Source organism: Rana temporaria, chromosome 10 (assembly GCF_905171775.1).
Source record: "Rana temporaria chromosome 10, aRanTem1.1, whole genome shotgun sequence".
NCBI lineage: Eukaryota > Metazoa > Chordata > Amphibia > Anura > Ranidae > Rana > Rana temporaria.
Window position 1 is genome coordinate 92044509 of NC_053498.1, and position 23737 is coordinate 92068245.

The window sequence follows — 23737 nt, forward strand, 5'->3', positions numbered from 1 at the left end:
GTATTGTTGTAATTACACATATTAAACATATATAACAAAACATAACAAAACAGTGTGACTGGCATATACTGTATATATAACTGACCAAAAGATATCATTACTTCCTCTTAAGCCCTGTACACACGATTGGTTTGTCTGATGAAAACAGACCGATGGACCGTTTTCATCGGACAAACCAATCGTGTGGGGGTTTGTTTTCCATCAGTGGAAAAAAATAGAACATGTTTTAAATTCTTCCTATGGATAAAAAAACGATCGTCTGTGTGGAAGTCCATCGGTCAAAAATCCACGCATGGTCAGAAACAAGTCGACGCATGCTCGGAAAGCATCAAACTTAATTTTTCTCAGCACGTGGTACTGTTTTACGTCACCGCGTTTGGACACGGTCGGATTTTTGACCGATGGTGTGTAGACACGACTGATGAAAGTCAGCTTCATTGGATATCCGACGAAAAAATCCATCGGATTAGATTCCATCAGATATCCGATCGTGTGTACAGGGCTTTAGGTCTTCTGGACAGGAAGTAAAGATAAAATTCCCCAGTATAGACGCAAATGGCAATAAAAATCTGACAGAGGTTATAACCCTTCCCCACTCTAAAGTTAACATAGCTTTGCCTAACTTTTGCCTTTTATTGAAATTACTTTCTACACTATTAAACCCACTAAGATGATGAGAGACAAGATGCGACCAAGAGAGGGCTAATTTAAAATTTTACATCTTTAGAATCAATGACACTGATTTATAGGAACTTGATTATGAAGCCCATGGCAGCCAATTAGACTGCTTGAAAAATGTATGTACTGTAAACATCTTGAGCTGATTACCCAAAGGAGTTGAGAATTTTCACTCAAAAAATTGTGTGAATATTCACTTTAATTATCCAATCACATGAAAAGCTAATTCCTGTTTACTTTGAATACCCAATCATGTGCAGCGGCTTTTTACAGGACTGGATAATTGAAGTGAATATTCACAAGATTGAAGTGAGCATTCTAAACTCGTTTAATAATTCAGCCCAATTACCTTTAATTTTCCAAGCTGTGTTTGGGCATCATAATCATGTCCTTACAAAATTGGATTGTTCTGCCTACATATGATTAAATTAGTCTATCCTTGGTTGAGCTTAGGTTGACATTGGAGCGATTTGGCATGCGATTTGACATAAGCACTAAAGTTTGGTGTAAAAGGCGTCAGTTTTTACCCCGTCTGCTGTGGCATGCTTTTTGTGTGTTTTGTGTTTTTAACCACTTAAGGACCACCTAACGACGATATACGTCGGCAGAATGGCACCGCTGGGCACAATCACGTACCTGTACGTGGTTGTATAAAGCCCAGCGGTGGGTCGCGGGCGCGCTCCCGCGACCCGGTCCGAAGCTCTGTGACTGGGACCGCGAGACTCGAGCTGAAGAACGGGGAGAGCCGTATGTAAACATGGCTTACCCGTTCTTCACTGTGGCGCTGTCATCGATTGTGTGTTCCCTAATATAGGGACGCACAATCAATGACGTCAGACCTACAGCCACACCCCCCTAAAAATCGCTGATCGCCGCCATTAGTAGTAAAAAAAAAAAAAAATTAATAAAAATGCAATAAAACTATCCTCTATTTTGTAAACTCTATAAATGTTGCGCAAACCAATCGATAAACGCTTATTGCGATTTTTTTTACCAAAAATAGGTAGAAGAATACGTATCGGCCTAAACTGAGGGGAAAAAAATTATATATGTTTTTGGGGGATATTTATTATAGCAAAAAGTAAAAAATATTGTATTTTTTTTCAAAATTGTCGCTCTGTTTTTGTTTATAGCGCAAAAAATAAAAACCGCAGAGGTGATCAAATACCACCAAAAGAAAGCTCTATTTGTGGGGAAAAAAAGGACGCCAATTTTGTTTGGGAGCCACGTCGCACGACCACGCAATTGTCAGTTAAAGCGACGCAGTGCCGAATCGCAAAAAGGGGCCTAGTCTTTCACCTGCATTTTGGTCTGGGTCTTAAGTGGTTAAAATAAAAGCAATTTATTTTTGGAGTGCGGCTGTCCAGAAAGTTTTTCCTTCATTTTGCATCATTCCATGCATTGCCAGCACCCGTGGCTTTGGATCAGGTGAGGAGACTTTCTGATTAGTATCCTACAGCGGTGATTTCTCTTTTTCATATTCAAAGAGTAGTAGGTGCATAGAATAAACTGTACTTGTTATTAAAAAAAAATCATTGTAAAGAAATTTATATACAGTATATGTTATCTTAAATCACATCAAAACTAAATGAATAAACTAATAATATTACAACTGAGATCTGCTCAGTTGAGTATTGTGAGCTGTCAGAATTTACTCCTACTTTTAAAACCAAACAAGTGGGCCTAGGGCAGTTATACTGTTACCACAATTAGCTGTGACCTCTTCTTTTATCTACATCATGTATCTTAGCAATATCTTTTGGCCTTCATTTAGTCTTACGTGTTACATGGCTTTGGAACAAATTCCCCTTTGACCATATGTTAAAGCAGCTGTGTATACTGTATATTTATTAATAGTGATGAAGTTTAAGAAGTCCAGCACCAATACTGGTCAACTTTGTGCTGTACCTTGCTGTGGTAGGCACTGAAGTGCTTGGACACCGCACATTGCCGGTCCACCAGAAAGGAATATCTCCGTCGTTCTTCTGTTAGAGCTGCTTTATAGCCATCCGCCACAAATTGGTCCAATTCACACTGCTTGGTGCTCATAATTTCAACATACTGCAAAAACAAAACAGGGTACCTATTGAACAGTTATCATAATAATAAAAGAAATACAATGATGATATAGCTTTGCCAATGTGTAATCCAGATTTTCATCACAGCCTTTACATAGCAGCTTACATTCTGGCCCTCCTTTGCTTCATCCTTCGACTTCATACCACTGGAAAGGTGTAACTCAATGAGTAACAAAAGCTACTCCAGGAGCTCCTAACTTAATTATTTATATATTTGTTTCAATTAGCACTGGGGACAGTATTGACATTTAATAAAAAGTGGCATTTGTACTGGTGCCAGCTGTCCTAGTTGTAATATTCCATCCTCTGCCCCACACCCCCACAGCGCCAAACTTCTGGTGTTGTAGAGAGTTACTACAGCCACTGGACCTGTCATAGGCACTCATCAAGAGTGCCGACAATGCCTGCCCTTTCCACCCCCTCCTCCATTCATAGCTGTACTATATCTTCTATCAATTAAAATGACTCTATGAATGGAGGATAGGCAGATTAAAGAAAGGTCAGTCTCCTTCGTTTGTAGAGTGCATTTTATTGATGAAAACTTTAATACAGCTTTTTTGATTGGAGGAGGGGGTGGAAAAAATAAGTATAGCTGGAAGTTTTGATGAGTGCCTATGACAGGTCCAGTGGCTGTATTAGCATGCGCCTAATTACGAACGTACGCTTGCCTGTCGCAGTAAGGATACGCCGTTTACATAAGGCATTTTCAGGCGTAAAGATAATCCACCAAAAAGATGGCGCAGCCAATGTTAAGTATGGACGTCGGAACCGCGTCAAATTTTTCAAATTTTACGTCGTTTGCGTAACTCGTCCGTGAATGGGGCTGGCTGTAATTTACGTTCACGTCGAAACCAATGAGTCTTTGCGGCGTAATTTGGAGCATGCGCACTGGGTTACGTCCAAAACTTCATTTACATGGGGTCATGCTTAATTTACATAAAACACGCCCACCTCTTCCACATTTGGATTAGGCGTGCTTATCCTGGCACATTTACACTACGCCGCCGTAACTTAGGACGCAAGTTGTTTGTGAATACTGTACTTGCCTCTCTAACTTACGGCGGTGTAGCGTATATGAGATACGCTACGCCTGCCTAAAGTTAGGCACGTCTACCTGAATCTGGCTAGTAGTCTTTAAAGCATTAATCAAAGATACACTCAAGTCAAATCTGAAAATTAAGCTGCGAAATGCAGATTAAAGACACAGAGAGGGAGATTTACTAAAACTGGAGCACTCCAAATCTGGTGCAGCTGCGTATGGTAGCCAATCAGCTTCTAACCTCAGCTTGTTCAATAAAGCTTTGACAATAAAACCTGGCAGTTGATTTGTTACTATGTAGAGTGTCACAAGGTTTTGCACTCTCCAGTTTTAGTAAATATCCCCCAGAGTGTTGCTTTTTACCAAGGCATACTTATAGTACACCGCCCCTATCACACAGCACAGTCCTGTCTACAGGAGGGAGAGACCTGATGTTTCTCTGCTGCAGTTAGGTAAGGAAAGCAGGTGAATTTATCTTGGAATCTAGTTGGACTGGATAACAGAAAACTCAGATTAAGGTAAACAATGTGAACTTTCTGGCAGTTGAATTATTTCTGGCATACTGTTGCATTTTCACGTCGCTGGCTGATCTCACTTGAAAATCACCACTCAAGGCCGCTCCAACTGTTAGCATGCAAAGAGATCATTGGAGCAGATCCACCTCGTCCCCATGAAACAGAAAACAACTGGAATGCAGAAGAAGCAGAGTATACTTTTTTTATGCTGGTGCAGATATACACAAAGCAGATCACATTAAAATAAATCAAAACTAACAAAATTGTACACATTCATTGAGTGGTATAAATTAGGAATTATTAAAAAATTTCAAAAAGTACAATATAATACTGTATACAGAGTTCAGCAGTTAAGAAAATGTTATGTTTAGCACAGAGTAGAAGTTTGTGGTACTTGTTTGTGGTACTTTTGTGCAGTTATCTTGACAACATCCAGTGGAGAAGTGTGCAGGTGCAGTAGTGGTCAGTATAGAAGCGTGTGGGAAAAGTGATTGTGGAGAAGTGTGTGGGTATGGTGCTGGCCAGTTGAGAAAAATGTAGGTGACTCGAGGTGGTCAGTGGAAGTGTATGTGTGTAATATGTAGGTGCAGTGGTGGTCAGCGGAAGTGTATGTGTGTAATATGTAGGTGCAGTGGTGGTCAGTGGAAGTGTATGTGTGTAATATGTAGGTGCAGTGGTGGCCAGTGGAAGTGTATGTGTGAAATATGTAGGTGCAGTGGTGGTCAGTGGAAGTGTATGTGTGTAATATGTTGGTGAAGTGGTGGTCAATGGAAGTGTATGTGTGTAATATGTAGTTGCAATGGTGGTCAGTGGAAGTGTATGTGTGTAATATGTAGGTGCAGTGGTGGTCAGTGGAAGTGTATGTGTGTAATATGTAGGTGCAGTGGTGGTCAATGGAAGTGTATGTGTGTAATATGTAGGTGCAGTGGTGGTCAATGGAAGTGTATGTGTGTAATATGTAGGTGCAGTGGTGGTCAGTGGAAGTGTATGTGTGAAATATGTAGGTGCAGTGGTGGTCAATGGAAGTGTATGTGTGTAATATGTAGGTGCAGTGGTGGTCAATGGAAGTGTATGTGTGTAATATGTAGGTGCAGTGGTGGTCAGTGGAAGTGTATGTGTGAAATATGTAGGTGCAGTGGTGGTCAATGGAAGTGTATGTGTGTAATATGTAGTTGCAATGGTGGTCAGTGGAAGTGTATGTGTGAAATATGTAGGTGCAGTGGTGGTCAGTGGACAAGTATGTGGATGTAGTGGTGGTCAGAGTAAAAGTGAGTGGTTGCAGAGTAGGGATGAGCCGAACACCCCCCTGTTCGGCTTCGCACCAGAACCTGCGAACAGAGCAAAAGTTTGTTTGAACTCTAGAACCCTATTAAAGTCTTTGGGCACTCGAACGTTTGAAATCTAAAGTGCTAATTTTAAAGGCTATTATGCAAGTTATTGTCCTAAAAAGTATTTGGGGACCCGGGTCTTGCCCCAGGGAACATGTATCAATGCAAAAAAAGTTTTAAAAACTGAGGTTTTTTCAGGAGCAGTGATTTTAATAATGCCTGAAGGGTCTGGAATTGATATTTGGGGGGAACCCCACGTCTTTTTTTTTAATTTGATGCGGGGTTCCCCTTAATATCCATACCAGACCTGAAAGGCCTGATAATTGAATTTGGGGGACCCCCACGCATTTTATTTTTTATTTTTTATTAATGACTTTTCTCTGTATTGCCAGGAGCCGACAATTCATGATAGCCGTGATTGGTTTTAAATGACTTTTTTTCCTTCAGAAATGACACTTTGTGCAGGGACAGTTCTAAGCACGGGAAACAAGCGCTACTTTACAGGCATACTATACACTCCCTCTAGGTAGGAAATTTAAAGGAATATTTCACTTTTATTGTTTCACTTTAAGCATTATTAAAAACACTGCTCCCAAAAAAAATTCAGTTTTTAAAACATTTTTTGCATTGATACATGTCCCCTGGGGCAGGACCCAGGTCCCCAAACACTTTTTATGACAATAACTTGCATATTAGCACTTCATTTCAAACGTTCGAGTCCCATAGACTTTAACTGGGTTCTAAAGTACACACGAACTTGCCGTGAACACCCCAAATTGTTTGCTGTTCGGCGAAAACTCAAAGCTCATGCCTATTGCAGAGGCGGTCGGTGGAGGAGCGCATAGGTGCAGTGGCAATTAGCGGAGAAGTTACACTAGTGCAGCAGCTGTTAATGGAGATGTGCATGGATGGCGGTTAGTGGAGAAGTGCATAAATGCAGTGACAGTCACTGGAGAAATACATATCAAATCAGCTGCAGTCAATTGAGAAGTGCTTAGGTGTAGTGGTGGTTAGAGGAGAAGTGCATTGATGCAATGGCAGTTAGTTGAGAAGTGCTTTGGTGCAGCGGTGGTTAGTAGAAATGTGCGTAGGTACAGTGGCAGTTAGTGAAGGAGTGCATAGGTGCAGGAGTGCATAGTATTGGTAAGTGGAAAAGTACACATCAAAGCAGCTGCAGTGAAGAGAGAAGTGCCTGAATGCAGTAGTGGTTAGTGGAGATGTACATGGATGCAGTCATATTTAGTGGTGAAGTTCATTGGTGAAGTGGTGGTTAGTTGAGAAATGGCATCGGTGCAGTAGGGGTTGAGGGAGATGTGCATGAATTCAGTGTGATGGTTAGCAGAGATATATGTGGGTACAGTGGCAGCTAGTGGTGAAGTGCATTGGTGCAGTGCTGGTTAGTTAAGAAGGGCGTTGGTGTAGTGGCAGTTGGTGGAGATGTGCATTGGTGCAGTTGGGGGCGGTGGAGATGAGCATGGGCACAGTGGCGGTTGTCGAAGATGTGCATGTGTGTAGTGGCAGTTAGTGGTGAAGTGCACAGGTGCAATGCTGATTAATGGAGAAGTACGAATCAGTGCAGTAGCAGTCAATGGAAAAGTACATGAGTGCAGTGGTGGTTGGTAGTTGTGGTGGTTAGAAGCGCAGTGTGGAAGTGGCAGTTAGTGAAGGAGGACATAGGTGCAGTGGTGGTTGGTAGTGTCACCCCTATCCATTGCAGCACACGGATCTGCACACCGGTACCAACAGGGACCGGTTTCTGGGTGTGCACCATAACCATGCACTGCCAGCCCAAAACTAGCCTTCCCGGCGCCATGCAGGGCACTGTGGCAAGCTAGACAGGAGAACGTCCAATGCACTAGCCTGCCCAGTGTCTACTGCTCTGTCCTGCTCCTGCTATCACTGCGCACAAAAAGTGTAGTTCTATTATTTTCATATGATATTGTTATTTAAATTTGCTATTTGCCTAAAAGTTGTTAACGGCACTACTATTGTCATTATATGCAGTGTTATGTGGGGAAATAAATTATGGGGGGGTGACACCTTGTTTTATCGCACCAGGTGGCAGTAACTCTAGTGATGCCACTGCTCTTTGCACTCTGAATAACACTTTGGGGTTGATTTTCTAAAACTGGAAAGCGCAAGCTCTAGTGCAGCTCTGCATAGAAACCAATCAGTTTCCAGTTTCCAAGCTTAACCGCTTCCCGACCGCCACACACATATTTACGTCGACATAATGGCACTCCTGGGCAGAAGGACGTATATACGTCCCCTTTAAGGAAGCGCCATTGTGCACGTGCGCGTGTGCCCACCGCGGGTATACCTGTGATCGTCTCACAAAGAGATAGAAGATGCTTGCTTACATTGCCTAGTGACACTGAGGCCTCGTACACACGGCCGAGGAACTCGACGTGCCAAACACATCGAGTTCCTCGGCCAGTTCAGCCCTGAAGCCGCCGAGGAGCTCGGCGGGACGAGAGCTCCCATAGAACAACGAGGAAATAGAGAACATGTTCTCTATTTCCTCGCCGGGGTCCTCGTCGGCTTCCTCGGCCGAAAGTGTACACACGGCCGGGTTTCTCGGCAGAATTCGGCCAGAAACTCGGTCGGAAGCTGAATTCTGCCGAGGAAACTGGTCGTGTGTACGGGGCCTCACAGTGATCACCGCTTTCTGTAATCAGAAGCGGTGATGACTGTCTTGTCACACGTAGCCCATCCCCCCTACAGTAGGAAACACTCACTAGGGCACACTTAACCCCTATGGCGCCACCTAGTAGTTAACCCCTTCACTGCCAGTGTAATTTTCACAGAAATCAGTGCATTTTTATAGCACTGGTCGCTGTAAAAATGACAATGGTCCCAAAAATGTGTCAAAAGTGTCCAATGTGTCCGCCATAATGTCGCAGTCATGATAAAAATCTCTGATCGCCGCCATTTAATATAGAAAAAAAAACTATTATTAAAAATGCCATAAAACTATCCCCTATTTTGTAGACACTATGGGGCAGATCCACAGAGATCTGCATTGGCGCAGCATATGGGAGATACGCTATGCTGCTGTAACTTACTTTTTTAAACTTCAAATTCACAAAGAATTTGCGCCGTAAGTTACGGCGGCGTAGTCTATCTCTCGCGGCGTAAGGGTGCCTAATTAAAATCGGTGAGTAGGGGGCGTGTTTCATTTAAATGAAGCACGGCCCCACGCCGAATGAACTGCGCATGCGCCGTCCCTAAATTTCCCGCCGTGCATTGCGCTAAATGACGTTGCAAGGACGTCATATTTTTTAACATAGACGTGAATTACGTTCATCCCGATTCACGGACGACTTACGGAAAAAAAAAAATTCAAAATAAACGCGGGAACGACGGCCATACTTAACATGGCAAGTCTAACTATACGCCGCAAAACACCAGCTTTATCTATACGCCGGAAAAAGCCGACTAGAACCGACGTAAGAGAATGCGACGGCTGCGCGTACGTTTGTGGATCGCCGGAAATAGCTAATTTGCATACTCAACGCGGAAAACGACGAGAACTCCACCCAGCGGACGCCGAAGTATTGCATCTAAGATCCGAAGGCGTACGAAGCCATACGCCTGTCGGATCTAACCCAGATGCCGTCGTATCTTGGTTTGAGGATTCAAACCAAAGATACGACGTGGGTAATTTGAAAGTACGCCGGCGTATCAGTAGATGCGCCGGCGTACTCGCTCTGTGGATCTGCCCCTATAACTTTTGCGCAAACCAGTCAAACGCTTATTGCGATTTTCTTTACCAAAAATATGTAGAAAAATACGTATCGGCCTAAACTGAGGAAAAAATATGTTTTTTTATATATATTTTGGGGGGATATTTATTATAGCAAAAAGTAAAAAATATTGTTTTTTTTTCAAAATTGTCGCTCTTTTTTCGTTTATAAATAAAACTAAAATCGCAGAGGTGATCAAATACCACCAAAAGAAAGCTCTATTTGTGGGGAAAAAAAGGACGTCAATTTTGTTTGGGAGCCACATCGCATGACCGCGCAATTGTCAGTTAAAGCGACGCAGTGCCGAATCGCAAAAAGTGGCCCGGTCATTTAGCAACAAAATGGTCCGGGACTTAAGTCGTTAATTGAACAAGCTGAAGTTAGAAGCTCACTCCAGTTTTAGTAAATCAACCCATTTCTGTCTTTCATTTAGGTGTTAAATCTTAGGGGTCAACTTTAAAGCATTCACTGAGGAAAAAAAAATAATGATAAGAACTGTCAAGCTATCAGTTGACCAGACAAAATGCAGATTGCTTTAACTTTAACTGTTGACAGTTCTTGACAGATGCTTATTTACAGCAGAATCTTTCCCTTCTCTCCAGAACAATTAGAAAACATCTGGTGGACCTGCAATTCACCCCACAGCTTATCAGAGTCAATTTAAACTTAAGCCAAATACTAAAACATCCCTCTGTGAGTCAAGCAATGTCTACGACTAGGGCAAGAATTACTAAAAGGATGTATCAGCATGAGGAATATTCTGACACAGAAAGGGTTACCACGAGGTCTTTGGCCTCCTGATCTATAGCTGAATAAACAGGATGGCACCAAAGCATTACATTGGGGAAGAGTGGGTGGGGGGCATCCTTAGATTCTTTATAAGAAACAGTCACTATTCATTGCCCTCTCCCCTCCTCTCTGCCTCCACCACCAGCTTCATCTTCCCTCCTCAGTTAACCTCCCCCATAGCACTCCCCTACCAGACTGGCCTCAAGTAGGCAAGCCATGATCCAAAAGTAATGGTTGCTGTGGTGACCATGTTTACAAAAGGGATGCAGAGATAATGGCCAAGCCTTTCTAAATCACTGGAGCCAAATGCTGTTCCTCCCTCCAGCCTCCTCCCCCAGCCTCCTACACGGCTGACATACTAATGAAAAATGGACCCGGGAGCTGAGACAATGTAGATCCAAGCACACAGCAAATCAAAGGCCCGAGCCATAGAATGATGGAAGAAGCATTTAATATGTCTTTTCTATACATCTCTAGCTGCTCAATTACTTTTATTAACGTGGCATTCCAACCAAGACACGGGACAACGTGGGTCTCATGGATAATGATCCCCTAAATGCCAACACTGGAGAGTCACTATTGTTCTCAATAAAGAATGTTTCGTTGATGTGTTCATTCACTTTTCAGGATAGATCCATCTTTTTTTTTTCCACAATGCCATCATCAACATTTATATTGAAGGAGCCCAATGGAAATGTAAGTATGGGCAATGCCCTACTGGGTGGCAGAAGTATAGTTAAAATAAAATAAAAACTTGTCCATCGAGTTTATATTCCTAAATGATGGTACAGGAAAAAAAACATTTTTCTTTCTAGACCAGTTTAAAACACTCAGGCCCCGTACACACGACCGAGTTTCTCGGCAGAATTCAGCCAGAAACTCGATCGGAGCCGTATTCTGCCGAGAAACCCGGTCGTGTGTATACTTTTGGCTGAGGAAACCGACGAGGATCTCATCGGGCCAAATAGAGAACATGTTCTCTATTTCCTCGTTAGTCAATCAGGAAACTTGGCTCGCCGAGATCCTCGGCCGCTTCACAAGGAACTCGACGAGCAAAACGATGTGTTTTGCCCGTCGAGTTTCTCGGACGTGTGTACGGGGCTTCAGGCCTCGTACACACAACCAAGGAAATCGTAAATGAAACATCGTTTTCCTCGACGAGTTCCTTGTTAGGCTTGTCGAGAAACTTGACAAGCTTTCTTTGCGTACACACTGTCAAGACAAAATCTCGTCGTTCTCAAACGCGGTGACGTAAAACACGTACGACGGCACTATAAAGGGGAAGTTTGATTCCACTGGCGCCACACTTCTGAGCATGTGCGGGTTTCTAAGCATGCACACGAACGTGTTTCTCGTCGAAAACCAGCCAGACGAGGAACACGGCGAGGAAATTGAGACTCCCGACGAGGAAAAAGAGAACTCTCTTTTTTTCTCATCGAGTTCGTCGACAGTTTTCTCGATGAAAAACATACACACGACCGTTTTCCTCGGCAAAAAAGCTCTGCCACCAAGTTTCTTGATGGATTCTGTCGAGGAAAACGGTTGTGTGTACGAGGCCTCACAAGTGTGGTCTTTTTTTTTAAACAAATGTAGATTGTAAGCTAAGGAAATTGTTTCGGATGGCTGCACTTCCAAAAATCCTTTTATTGAAGCTTTATATTAAAAGTGGTTGACAGATGAAGCAGGGGACAAAAAGGTAGACGCGTTTCACGCAAATGTTAGCACTTGATTTCAATCTATAGTATATATGTAAAGCGCTAAGTACCTGTAATAATATTAGCCCCTTAACGCTGACATAACGCATATATGCGGCCTTCTGCTTCAAGGGTTTGTTTAGAGCCGACGGTTGGCCTTCAGCCGGCTCGAACAAAGCCAGAATTGGCTTACATCAGGTCTCGGATATAGTAACACCGAGGGGAGTTCTATGAACTGTTCTATGAACTGAGAAGGGGGGTGCCACGAATTGAGAAGGGGGGGTGCCGTGAATTAAGAACCGGGGGGGGAAATAGGCCGCGGGGGGGGGGCTGCCACCGCAAATTGAGGTGGGAGGGGGGCTTGGGGAGCTGACAAAAAAGGGGACCATCGGGCACCTTACAGGTGTACTGCCTGTACCCCCCTGATGGCGGCCCTGGTGATGCGCATGTGCAGTAGGAAACAGGCAGTGAAGCCGCAAGCTTCACTGCCTGTTTCCCTTACTGAGGATGGTGGTGCGGGACCTGCAATGATCCGGTTCGGCATCGGGGGGGGCCCATCATCGTGGGCGCCTAGGACAGGTAAGTGTCCTTATTAAAAGTCAGCAGCTGCAGTGTTTCTAGCTGCTGACTTTTAAGAAAAAAAAATTGCGGGTGGAATCCCGCTTTAAGTACCGTAGTTTATGACATTCCATAAATAACATGTTAGGCCTCGTACACACGGCCGAGGAACTCGACGTGCCAAACACATCGAGTTCCTCGGCCAGTTCAGCCCTGAAGCCACCGAGGAGCTCGGCGGGACGAGAGAACAACGAGGAAATAGAGAACATGTTCTCTATTTCCTCGCCGAGGTCCTCGTCGGCTTCCTTGGCCGAAAGTGTACACACGGCCGGGTTTCTCGGCAGAATTCAGCCAGAAACTCGGTCGGAAGCTGAATTCTGCCGAGGAAACTGGTCGTGTGTACGGGGCCTCAGGTATCTATTGACTCAGCGTAACATCATCTTTCACATTATACAAAAAAATTGGGCTAACTTTACTGTTTTTTTGCAAATACAGTGTGACATAAAATACATAACGACCGCCTTTTTATTCTCTAGGGTCTCTACAAAAAATATATATATAATGTTTTGGGGTTCTAAATAATTTTCTAGCCAAAAATACAGATTTTAACTTGTAAGCAACAAGTGTTAGATAAAAGCTTGGTCTTCAAGAAGTTAAATAATACATTTATCAAGCTCATCTACTATAGCAAAGAACAAAGAACAACAGCCCATAGAAAGCAGTCAGCATTCACTCATCCGCATTAAGTATTGATAGTTTCCTACGCCGTCGTATCGTGGGCGCATATTTACGCTGGCCGCAAGGGGCGCTCCCATTGATTTACGATTTGAATATGCAAATGAGTGAGATATGCCGATTCACGAACATACTTGCGCCCGGCGCATTAATGTACGCAGTTTACGTAAGGCTTACGTCCGGCGTATAGTTATTCCCCATCTATGAGGCGCAACTCATGCAAAGGTATGGACCAGGGAACAGCCGTCGTATTTTACGTCGTTTACGTAGTAGTACGTGAATAGGGCTGGGCGTAGGATACGTTCACGTCGTAGGCAGTGATTCGACGTATCTTAGGGAGTATTTTCGACGTGATTCTGAGCATGCGCACTGGGATGCGTCCACAGGACGGCGCATGCGCCGTTCGTTCGGCCCATCATTTGTATGGGGTCACGCTTCATTTAAATGGATCACGCCCATTTCAACTTACTTTAAATTAGGCTGGCTTACGCCTACGAATTTACATTACGCCAGCGCAACGTTGGGAGCAAGTGATTTGTGAATACTGTGCTCGCCGCTCTGCGCTACGTCGGCGTAGCGTATATTCGATACGCTACGCCGGTATAACTATGCGCCGCTGTATGTGAATCCGGGCCATTGTGTGCAATACCACAATGCATGTAGCTGCATATTTTCCTGCTTTAGTGTGTTGCAGTGCCATTCCTTTTTAATTAAATTCAAGATACTAACAAGTTACAAAGCCATGCACAACTCAGGCCCTAGCTACATGTCTAACCTAGTCTCAAAATACCAACCAAACTGTTCTCTTTGTTGCTCCCAAGACCTCCTGCTCTCTAGCTCCCTTGTCAACTCATCCCATGCTTGCATCCAGGACTTCTCCAGAGCAACTCCCATCCTCTGGAAATCCCTACCCCAATCTGTGCGACTATCTCCTACTCTGTCCTCATTCAGACGAACCCAAAAAACAAATCTCTTTAGAGAAGCCTATATGCCCCCCCAACAACTGTTTTTCTTTTCAACATCAGGCCACCCCCCACAGTTATTACCTCTTGTATCTCTTGACCCTCCCTCTTAGATTGTAAGCTCTAATGAGCAGGGCCCACTGATTCCTCTTGTAGTTTATTGAATTGTATTGTAACTGTACTGTTTGCCCTCATGTTGTACAGTGCTGTGTAAGCTGTCTGCGCTATATAAATCCTGTAAAATAATAATAATAATGGCACCCCAATGCACAAAGGCAATGCTGCAGTGCAACACATTTTATCATTATTTTGCGCCGACATGTGTTGCGCTCCCAAAAAAGGGTCAGGTGATTTTTGATCTATGTGACTGTTCCAGGTGATAGAGCCATATACATTATTAATGGGTTAGAGACAGCCAGGCAGCAATCATTTAGGTTTCATGTACATTGGATGTTTTTGGACGTTTTTACAGCAGCTGTTTTTGTCTTCTTTTCTGCGCTTTTTGTCCGCTAGCGGGGCGCTTTTAACCCCCGCTAGTGGCTGAAAAAGGGTTAAAAGCGCTCGCAAAGCGCCGCTGCAGTGCCGCTTTGCCGGCGCTTCGACGGCGTTGCCCATTGATTTCAATGGTCAGGGGAGCTTTAAGAGCTCCTACAGTGGCTCAAAGATGCTGCTTGCAGGAAATTTTTTGATGTCCTGCCAGCGCACAATTCCAGTGTTAAAGCCTCTCGGGCTTTCACATTGAAGAGACAGGAGAGGCGCTATTTTTAGCACTATAGCGCCTGTAAAGCACCTCAGTGTGAAAGAGGTCTAAGTCTAATTTCAACACTGGGGTGTCGCGGGCATTGGCGGTAAAGCACCGCTATTTTTAGGAGCGCTTTACGGCCGCTAGCTGTGTTTTTAACCCCCACTAGCGACCCATTGATTTCAATGGGCATGGGCACTTTAGGAGCAGTGTATTCACCACTCCTACAGTGCCGCAAAGATGCGACTGGCAGGACTTTGAGCGTCCTGCCAGTGCACCGCTCCAGTGTGAAAGCCCTTGGGCTTTCACATTGGAGTAAGATTAGCAGCTCTTTCAGGGCTCTTTTCAGGTGCTATAGCGCCTAAAAAGCGCTCCAGTGTAAAAGCAGCCTTAGTGATTCATTTTCTCCTTTCCTTTGGATCACCTTTTTTTTTTCTTTTTTCTTTTTTTTTTCATTCATCACTTGTTATTATTGACACTTTTTAGGCATTTAAATTCATCTGTTTGTTTTTATTCAATGAGGTTTTAATGCTGCACTATCTATGCATACCTTAAAAGTGGAAAAGTTATACAATTCAACTGATCTCTGTTCACGCCCAGGGCTTCTATACAATAAGGCAGTGGTCTCCAAACTGCGGCCCGGGGGCCAGATGCGGCCCTTTGCTTGCTTTTATCCGGCCCTTGGGGCACTATTTCATTCACCGATACCAACAATGGGGCAGTAGTTTCTCCTACTGACACCAACAACGGGGCCCAATGACATCAACGATGGGTCACAATTCTTCCCAATGACACCAACAATAGGGCACAGTTTTTCTCAATGACACCAACAATGGAACCCAATAACGGGGCACAGTTAGTCCCAATGAAACAATGGGGCGTTAATTTTCCCACTGATGTCGGGACCTTTTTGACTCCCACTGTCCGGCCCTCGTAAACTCTGAAGGACAGTAAACTGGCCCTTTGCTTAGAAAGTTTGGAGACCCCTGCAATAAGGAGTGTGGTGAGGTCACTGTCCAACAGAAATACTCCTTATCTCTAACATAATTTATAAATAACGGTGAACTTGCAATTCTGTACCATGCCTTATTCAATCAACATCATCATCTTCAACAACAAATACAAAAGGTTGAACAATACTGATGCCTATAAATTGCACATACAATGTGCTGCTTTTTGCAGCATTCAGTGTGTGATTATTGTGCTGTAGGAAATGCCCAGAGAAGATCTTTTATGTGGAACTATTTGCTAGCTTCAGACAAGTGTCTCTTTCCTTTCTGACAGCAAACAATAGAATGAAGAAGTTCAATGACAGGAACTGCATGACTTACATAGGAAGTGTATGTGACCTAGGTCATTCTGTTATACATTTGAACTTTATATTGTGTACAAACATTATAAATAAAGCTTAGTAAAAACTTTATTTATTAATGAAGCTAAATAATAGGCTAATTTAACAGAACAAACGGCAGTAACGCATTGTAACATATTTATTTAACTTTTTCTCTATAGACAAATCACTGAAAAAATACATTTTGATTTGTTGGTTCAAGATACTGCTCAATGCCTTAATAATCAACTCTTTGTTTTAAAGAACATTGAGTAGAATGTAGAAATAGGAACAGGGGCGGACTGACAACTCATGGGGCCCCCGGGCGATAGAAGATTATGGGGCCCCCGGGCTTACAGATGGCCACCAAGCCAGGAGGCAGTACAGAGGCGGGGCAGCTAAAATCTCGGGATTTACACATCAAAAGCATGTCGGTTTTGGACATATCAGGGACAGATGTAAAAAAAACACAGATTTTTACATACTGTCCCTGGTTTTACTAAGCCTGAGTGCCTCAATGATCATTGATTTAGGTTCTTATTATAGTTCCAAATCAAAAATCTGCATTAAGACAGGAGCTCTCTAGGGAGCTGCGGTGGCTCAACGCGATTGGCACTGCGCTGATAAGCCATTCACCTCTGCAGCTAGGGGTTCGGACCCCGGTCTCGGCTACATGTGAATTGAGTTTGGTGGTCTCAGCCCCGCCCCCGGTGGGTGTGCTATGCGAGGTAAGCCTGCGCTTAGTACTCCCACAAAAAAATACCACACTTACACGCACTCGAATTTGGGTTAACATGCACACACTTTGACCACGCGGTCTCTAAAAAGAGAGGCGAAGGACTAACAGGGCTGGTTGAGCGGGCAAATCCTCTCACTCCCTTATAGGGAGTCCCTCTGCCCCGTTGGGCTTCAAAGCGGAGCAGGTAGGGTGGGCTGTGTGGGAGGACCCCCACATGCACCCGCCATTGCCACCTGGGGCATGGAGAAAGGTGGCAGATTGCCCCTGGGGGAGGCCTCCCAACTCCTGCAGTCCGGCTCCTCTCTCGAGTACATGCACAAAAAAATACACTTAAAAAAAAAGAAAAAAAAAAAGACAGGAGCTCTCTGTGCGCAAACATGGCTCTGTGCAACTCTACAACCACCACTCATTGATTTTGACAGGTCCTAATACCGTTCATACATTTTTTATCATCTGTATGTATTGGCCAGCAATTCTCAAAACAAAAATAAAACATATTTCATTATAACTGTTTTATCTAAAAGGGTAGCTAGGTGATGGCAGGCAGCACCTGGGAATGCCACCATTCCATCAGAAAGCAAGAGGACACTTATTTATGGTAAACTCCAGTGCCAAACCTTTGTCTTTGTTTTGGTAGCGATAAGACCACTATCAGGTCTATATTTTAGAGAGAGGGAAGGGAGATTGGAACAGAAGAAATCCCAAAAGTGTTGTCTATGGGTAAATTAACCACGTAATACCAGCAGTAGGGATACAAGACTTTATTGATGAATGCACTAAAAATATATATTTAGCCTGTGCCACCATTAGGGTCTGAGCAAAGAGCTGTGTTTTTCTGCAGAAGAAAAATAGCTCTCCATAAGGACAGAAAACAAAAAAGTGTCAAAAATGTCAGTTAGGTGTCCGATCTGTCCGCCACAACGTCGCAGTCCCCACTAAAAATCGCTGATCACCACCATTACTAGTAAAAAATTATAGTAATAACAATAAAAATGCCATAAATCTATCCCCTATTTTGTAGACGCTATAACTTTTGTGCAAACCAATCAATATTGCTCATTGTTTTTTGTTTTTTTTACCAAAAATATGTAGAAGAATATACATCGGCCTAAACTGATGAATGAAATTCGTTTTTTTATATATTTTTTTGTGGATATGTATTGTAGCAGAAGGTAAAAAATATTGTTTTTTTTGTTGTTTTGATTGCTAAAAATAAAAACCGCAGATGTGATCAAATACCACCAAAAGAAAGCTCCATTTGTGGGGAAAAAAAGGACGTCAATTTTGTTTGGGTACAAAATGCCTAGTGCTGAATGGCCTAGTCATTAACCCCCCCTGGCGGTATTCCCGAGTCTGGCTCGGGGTAAGATTTTTATACCAAAATCGGTATCCCCGAGCCAGACTCGGGCTCGCCTCGCTGCAGCCACAGACAAAGTTACTTACCTTGTCCCTGGATCCAGCGATCCTCGCTCGATTCACACAGTGTCCTCCTGTGCCGCCGATCTCCGTTCTCTGCAACGTTACGACGCACGGGGGCGGAGAACAGCGCCAAATTCAAAAAGGTAAACAAACACCTTACATACAGTATACTGTAATCTTATAGATTACAGTACTGTATGTAAAAAATACACACACCCCTTGTCCCTAGTGGTCTGCCCAGTGCCCTACATGTACTTTTATATAATAAAAAATGTTCTTTCTGCCTGCAAACTGTAGATTGTCCATAGCAACCAAAAGCGTCTCTTTATGTCAAAAATGGTTTTAGAGCAGCTAGAAAACAGCGATAATAAATTGTAATCACTTGCAGAATTGTGCGATAGCGATTTGTGGGGAAATTCGTCATAAAAATATAAAAGTAATGACAGCGACAATTCTGCAACTGAGCAAATTTCAGTGATTTTGAGTTGATTACATTATTGAATAATTTTTATTATAATTATATTATTATTTGTTATAATTATTTATAATTATTTATTATATTATAATTTATAATTTTGTTTTTAAAAAAATGTCATATCCGGGATGTCTACTAGACTCTTGTTTGGACAGATTTAAGTGAGTTATTCCTAAGAATTACAGGCCTACAGTATAAAACGCCAAATTTCCTTGCAAATAATGGTACCGCTTTCAGCACCTTTTTTCTGAAATAATCATACCGTCAGGGAGGTTAATGGCGGGTACATTGTGTGAAAAAAATTCCAATGTGAACCGAAATCTATAACTACTGATAATTTATTGAATTGCAGATGACCAAATTCCTAAACACTGTTGGCTGCTACTTACATATCCATTCAGGAATGCAAACTTCACTACTTTACCCTTTTCTATGTGGCACACAAGGAATGTTTACTGCTACAGTACTATGGAGAGGGGAAGTTGTGTAAACCTGTTATATATTGTTTGCAGTCTTTAGAAGTGATATATTGTCCAGATGAGCACTGCAGAGTTTCCTGGGCAGATGTGTCATGTTTCTTGTTGCTTTTTGAAGGAATTCGGAAAGGCTAAAATTCTATTGTTCTATACAACAAGTTTGCTGGTAGATTAAATGAATGAGGGGTAAAAAAATAATAATTATATATATATATATATATATATATATATATATATATATATATATATATATATATATACACTAAGAAAAATTATAAATGCGACACTTTTGTGTTTCCCTCAATTTATTATGAGCTGAACTCAAAGATCTACGACTTTTTCAATGTACACAAAAGGCCTATTTCTCTGAAATGTTGTTTACAAATATGCCCTGGTTCACATTGGTATGGTTTGACATGTCAAGTTGCATGTCAAATCGGCAGCATTTTCCAGGAATTGGCAGCAATGGCACCGTCCTAATCTAAGTACTTTTTGCGATTTCGGACTGCGATTTACATTGACATCTGTGCAGAAATCTGTACAGATGTCTCTGAAATCGCAAAATGTCCGAAGTGACAAGCAGAAGTGAAATCGTGCGAGTTCGGCAGATATCGCACGGCTTAATTCCCGCATCCCAGTGTGAACCTGGGCTAAGGCTGGGTTCACAATTAATGCCAATGCCGATGCCGATGCAGCTCCCAGCAGGGGTCCTGTGGGACGGGTCTTAGTTCCCTGTTTCAGGTCCAATTTCAGCCCGAATTTTGGGCTGAATTCGGACCTGAAACAGACCAAAAGACGCACTGTAGCCGCTTTAGACATATGTTGACCGGCTCCTTAGAGTCACAATCTCCTGCTATTGCGAATTTGATGAAGGGATCCTGCATCCAATTCGCAATAGTGTGAACCTGGCCTAAATCTGTGTTAGTGAGCACTTCTCCCTTGCTGAGATAATCCATCCACCTCACAGGTTTGGAATAGATGCTGATTAGAGAGCATGAATAATGCACGGATGTGCCTTAGACCCCTTTCCCACTGAGCCGCCCATAGCATCAGCTATTTCTACCGCCGACGCTATGGGCAGATTTGCGGCACATTTCGTCCGCTAGCGGTGCAGTTTTACCCCCCGCTAGCGGCCAAAAAAGGAGCGGTGGAGGAGCAGTAAACACACTGCTCCTTCACTGCTCCAAAGATGCGGCTAGCAGGACTTTTTTTTACCGTCCTGCTAGCGCACCAATGAATGGTGCAGCTGTTTAAGGGCGTTTTGCAGGCGCTATTTTTAACGCTACAGCGCCTGCAAAACGTTCCAGTGTGAAAGGTGTCTTAGGCTGTGTACATAGAAAAGGCGTAGATCTTTGCATTCAGCTCATGATAAATAGGGGCAAATACAAAAGTACTTCTTTCAGATTTTTTTGCACATTCTTTGCACTTTCTTAACCACTTAAGACCCGGACCAATATGCAGGTTAAGGACCTTGCCCCTTTTTGCGATTCGGCACTGCGTCACTTTAACTGACAATTGCGCGGTCGTGTGATGTGGCTCCCAAACAAAATTGGTGTCCTTTTTTTTCCCACAAATAGAGCTTTCTTTTGGTGGTATTTGATCACCTCTGCGGTTTTTATTTTTTGCGCTATAAACAAAGATAGAGCGACAATTTTGAAAAAAATCCAATATTTTTGACTTTTTGCTATAATAAATATCCCCATTTCCTCAGTTTAGGCCAGTACATATTCTGCTACATATTTTTGGTAAAAAAAAATCGATTGTTTTGCGCAAAATTGATAGCATTTACAAAATAGGGGATAGTTTTTTTTTTATTAATATTTTTTTTTTTACTACTAATGACGGCCATCAGCGATTTTTTTTTTTGTGACTGCGACATTATGGCGGAGACATCGGACACTTTTGACACATTTTGGGACCATTGTCATTTTCAGTGCTATAAAAATGCACCGATTACTGTGAAAATGACAATGTCAGTGAAGGGGTTAACCACTAGGGGGGCTGTAGGGGTTAAGTGTGACCTCATGCTTGTTTCTAACTGTAGGGGGGCAGGGCTGGACGTCTGACGTCAGTGATCGTCGTTCCCTATATCAGGGAACAGACGATCACTGACATTGCTACAGAGAAGAACAGGGAAGGTTTGTTCACACACACTTCTCCCCATTCTTCAGCTCCTGTGACCGATCGCGGGACACCCACGGCAATTGGGTCCGCGGGTGCCGCGGTCACGAAGCTTCGGACCACGGCGCGCTCGCGACCCACGGCTGGGCTGGGCTCTTAAAGAGGACGTGTATCGTCGTATGGCGGTCCTTAAGTGGTTAATATATGGACATTTTTGGATTTACTCACGTTTTATATTAATACATTTTTTGGAGTTTCATATATGATTATTTCAAGTTCTTTAATGCATTTTACGTATTTTTAATTGGATACATAGTATTTGTACCACGTCTAGCACCTTATAATTTATTTTGGAGTGCAACACCATTTATTGATTTTTTAACAAACACAAAAGTGTTGCGCTTATAATTTTGCTCAGTATATATATATATATATATATATATATATATATATATATATACTATATATAGTATATATTCTGTATACATAATGATAGAACTAAGTATGTTTGCATAATATTTATAAAAAAAAAAACATTTTAAAAGAAACTTTGTTTAAACTTTTTTTAATACCTTTGCTAAGATTTAAATTTTTTCTAGAATAGTGTTTCCATAGGAGTGTGATGTATTGCCTCATACACACGGTCGGACTTCAAACAAACTTTTCCGAGGATTTTTGAAGGGCGTTGGCCTGTGAAATTGGTATACATTCACACGGCAAGGATTTTGTCAACAAACTTTCCCAAAATCACATGTTTTTTCTGCTCTTTACCGCCACCCTTTGGTCAACTTCTGCTTATTGTTGGTTGATTTTAACATTGGTTCTGAGCATGTGTGCTTGTACTTTGGACTAAAGTCTGATGGACATCTGTACACATGAAGGACTTCTGTTGCCGAAAAGTTTGTCCGTTTGCAGTGCGAACATTTTTCAGATGAAAACCGAAAAAGTTTGTCCGATAGAGCGTACACATGGTCGGATTTTTTTGAAAACCAGCTCATTTTGAAGTTTGTTGTCAAAAAGTGCGACCGTGTGTATGGGCCTTAAGGCTGAACATACAGAATTTTCTTTTGAAAATCAGAAAATTTGTGCTTTTTGTGATTTGATTGGTTTCGAAATTCGACCAACCAGGCCTTTAGTTTCACCTCATGTTGCTACAGAAAATAATGTTTGTATCTGGGAATCTTCTTTTCTTTCCGGGAATTTTCTTTTCTTGCACATGCGCATTTCTTTTTCGATTACATTTCTCGCACGATTCTCCCATCATTGATTAGAAAATCGTCCGTTTTACAAAAATTTTCAAAGGTGTCTCATTATTAACCACTTCCTGCCCGCCAATGACAAAAAAAAAAAAGTCTGGGCAAAAAAAAAAAAAAAAATGCCAATCAGTGCCCACAAATGGGCTCTGATTGGCACACATGGGTAAATCAGTGCCGCCCCACAGTGTCCATCAGTGCCACCCCACAGTGTCCATCAGTGCCACCCCACAGTGTCCATCAGTGCCACCCCACAGTGCCCATCCATGCCCAGTGCCCACCTATCAGTGCCCATCTGTGCCACCCATAAGTATCCATCGGTGCCCATACCCATAAGTGCTGCCCATCTGTGCCACCTATGAGTGCCCAGTGCCGCCCATGAGTGCCCATCAGTGCCGCCCATGAGTGCCCATCAGTGCCGCCCATGAGTGCCCATCAGTGCCGCATACCAGCGCCGCCAATCAGTGCCACCTCATCTGTGCCCGTCAGTACTACCTCATCGATGTCCGTCAGTGCCATCTCATCGGTGCCCATCAGTGCCCGTAATTGAAAGGGAAAACTTACTTATTTTCAAAAAAATTAATAAAAAAATAAAAACGTATTTTTTTTACAAAATTTTCAGTCTTTTTTTAGTTGTTGTGCAAAAAAAAAATCGCAGAGGTGATCAAATACCACCAAAAGAAAGCTCTATTTGTGGGGGGAAAAGGACGCCAATTTTGTTTGGGTACAGTGTAGCATGACCACGCAATTGCTATTCAAAGTGTGACAGTGCTGAAAGCTGAAAATTGGCTTGGGCGGGAAGGTGCGTAAGTGCCCTGTATGGAAGTGGTTAAAATTCAATGGCCGCACGAAAATTGGCTGTTGCTGCAGCCCACTAATGGTGCGAAATACGAACGAAAATTCTTAGATACGATTTTCGAAAGAAAATTCTTTCCAAATTCGACCCATGTATGGCCTGCCTAATCAGCGGCTGGTTTGTGTTGGATAACAGCAGTGCAACGGCAGTACATCGGGGTACATCACACTGTTTGGCTGCAGTGTAGTGCCAGTGGATGGATTG

General features: G+C 42.8%; 1 protein-coding gene across 1 annotated transcript in view; it reads right to left on the reverse strand.

Moving 5' to 3' along the window:
* LOC120915307 (brain-specific angiogenesis inhibitor 1-associated protein 2-like) overlaps window positions 1-23737 on the reverse strand; it is a 189585-nt gene that overhangs the window by 29055 nt on the left and 136793 nt on the right. The window contains exon 7 of the mRNA XM_040325687.1: window positions 2587-2739. Within this exon, the coding sequence (XP_040181621.1) occupies window positions 2587-2739 (153 nt within the window). The remainder of the gene's footprint in view (window positions 1-2586; window positions 2740-23737) is intronic.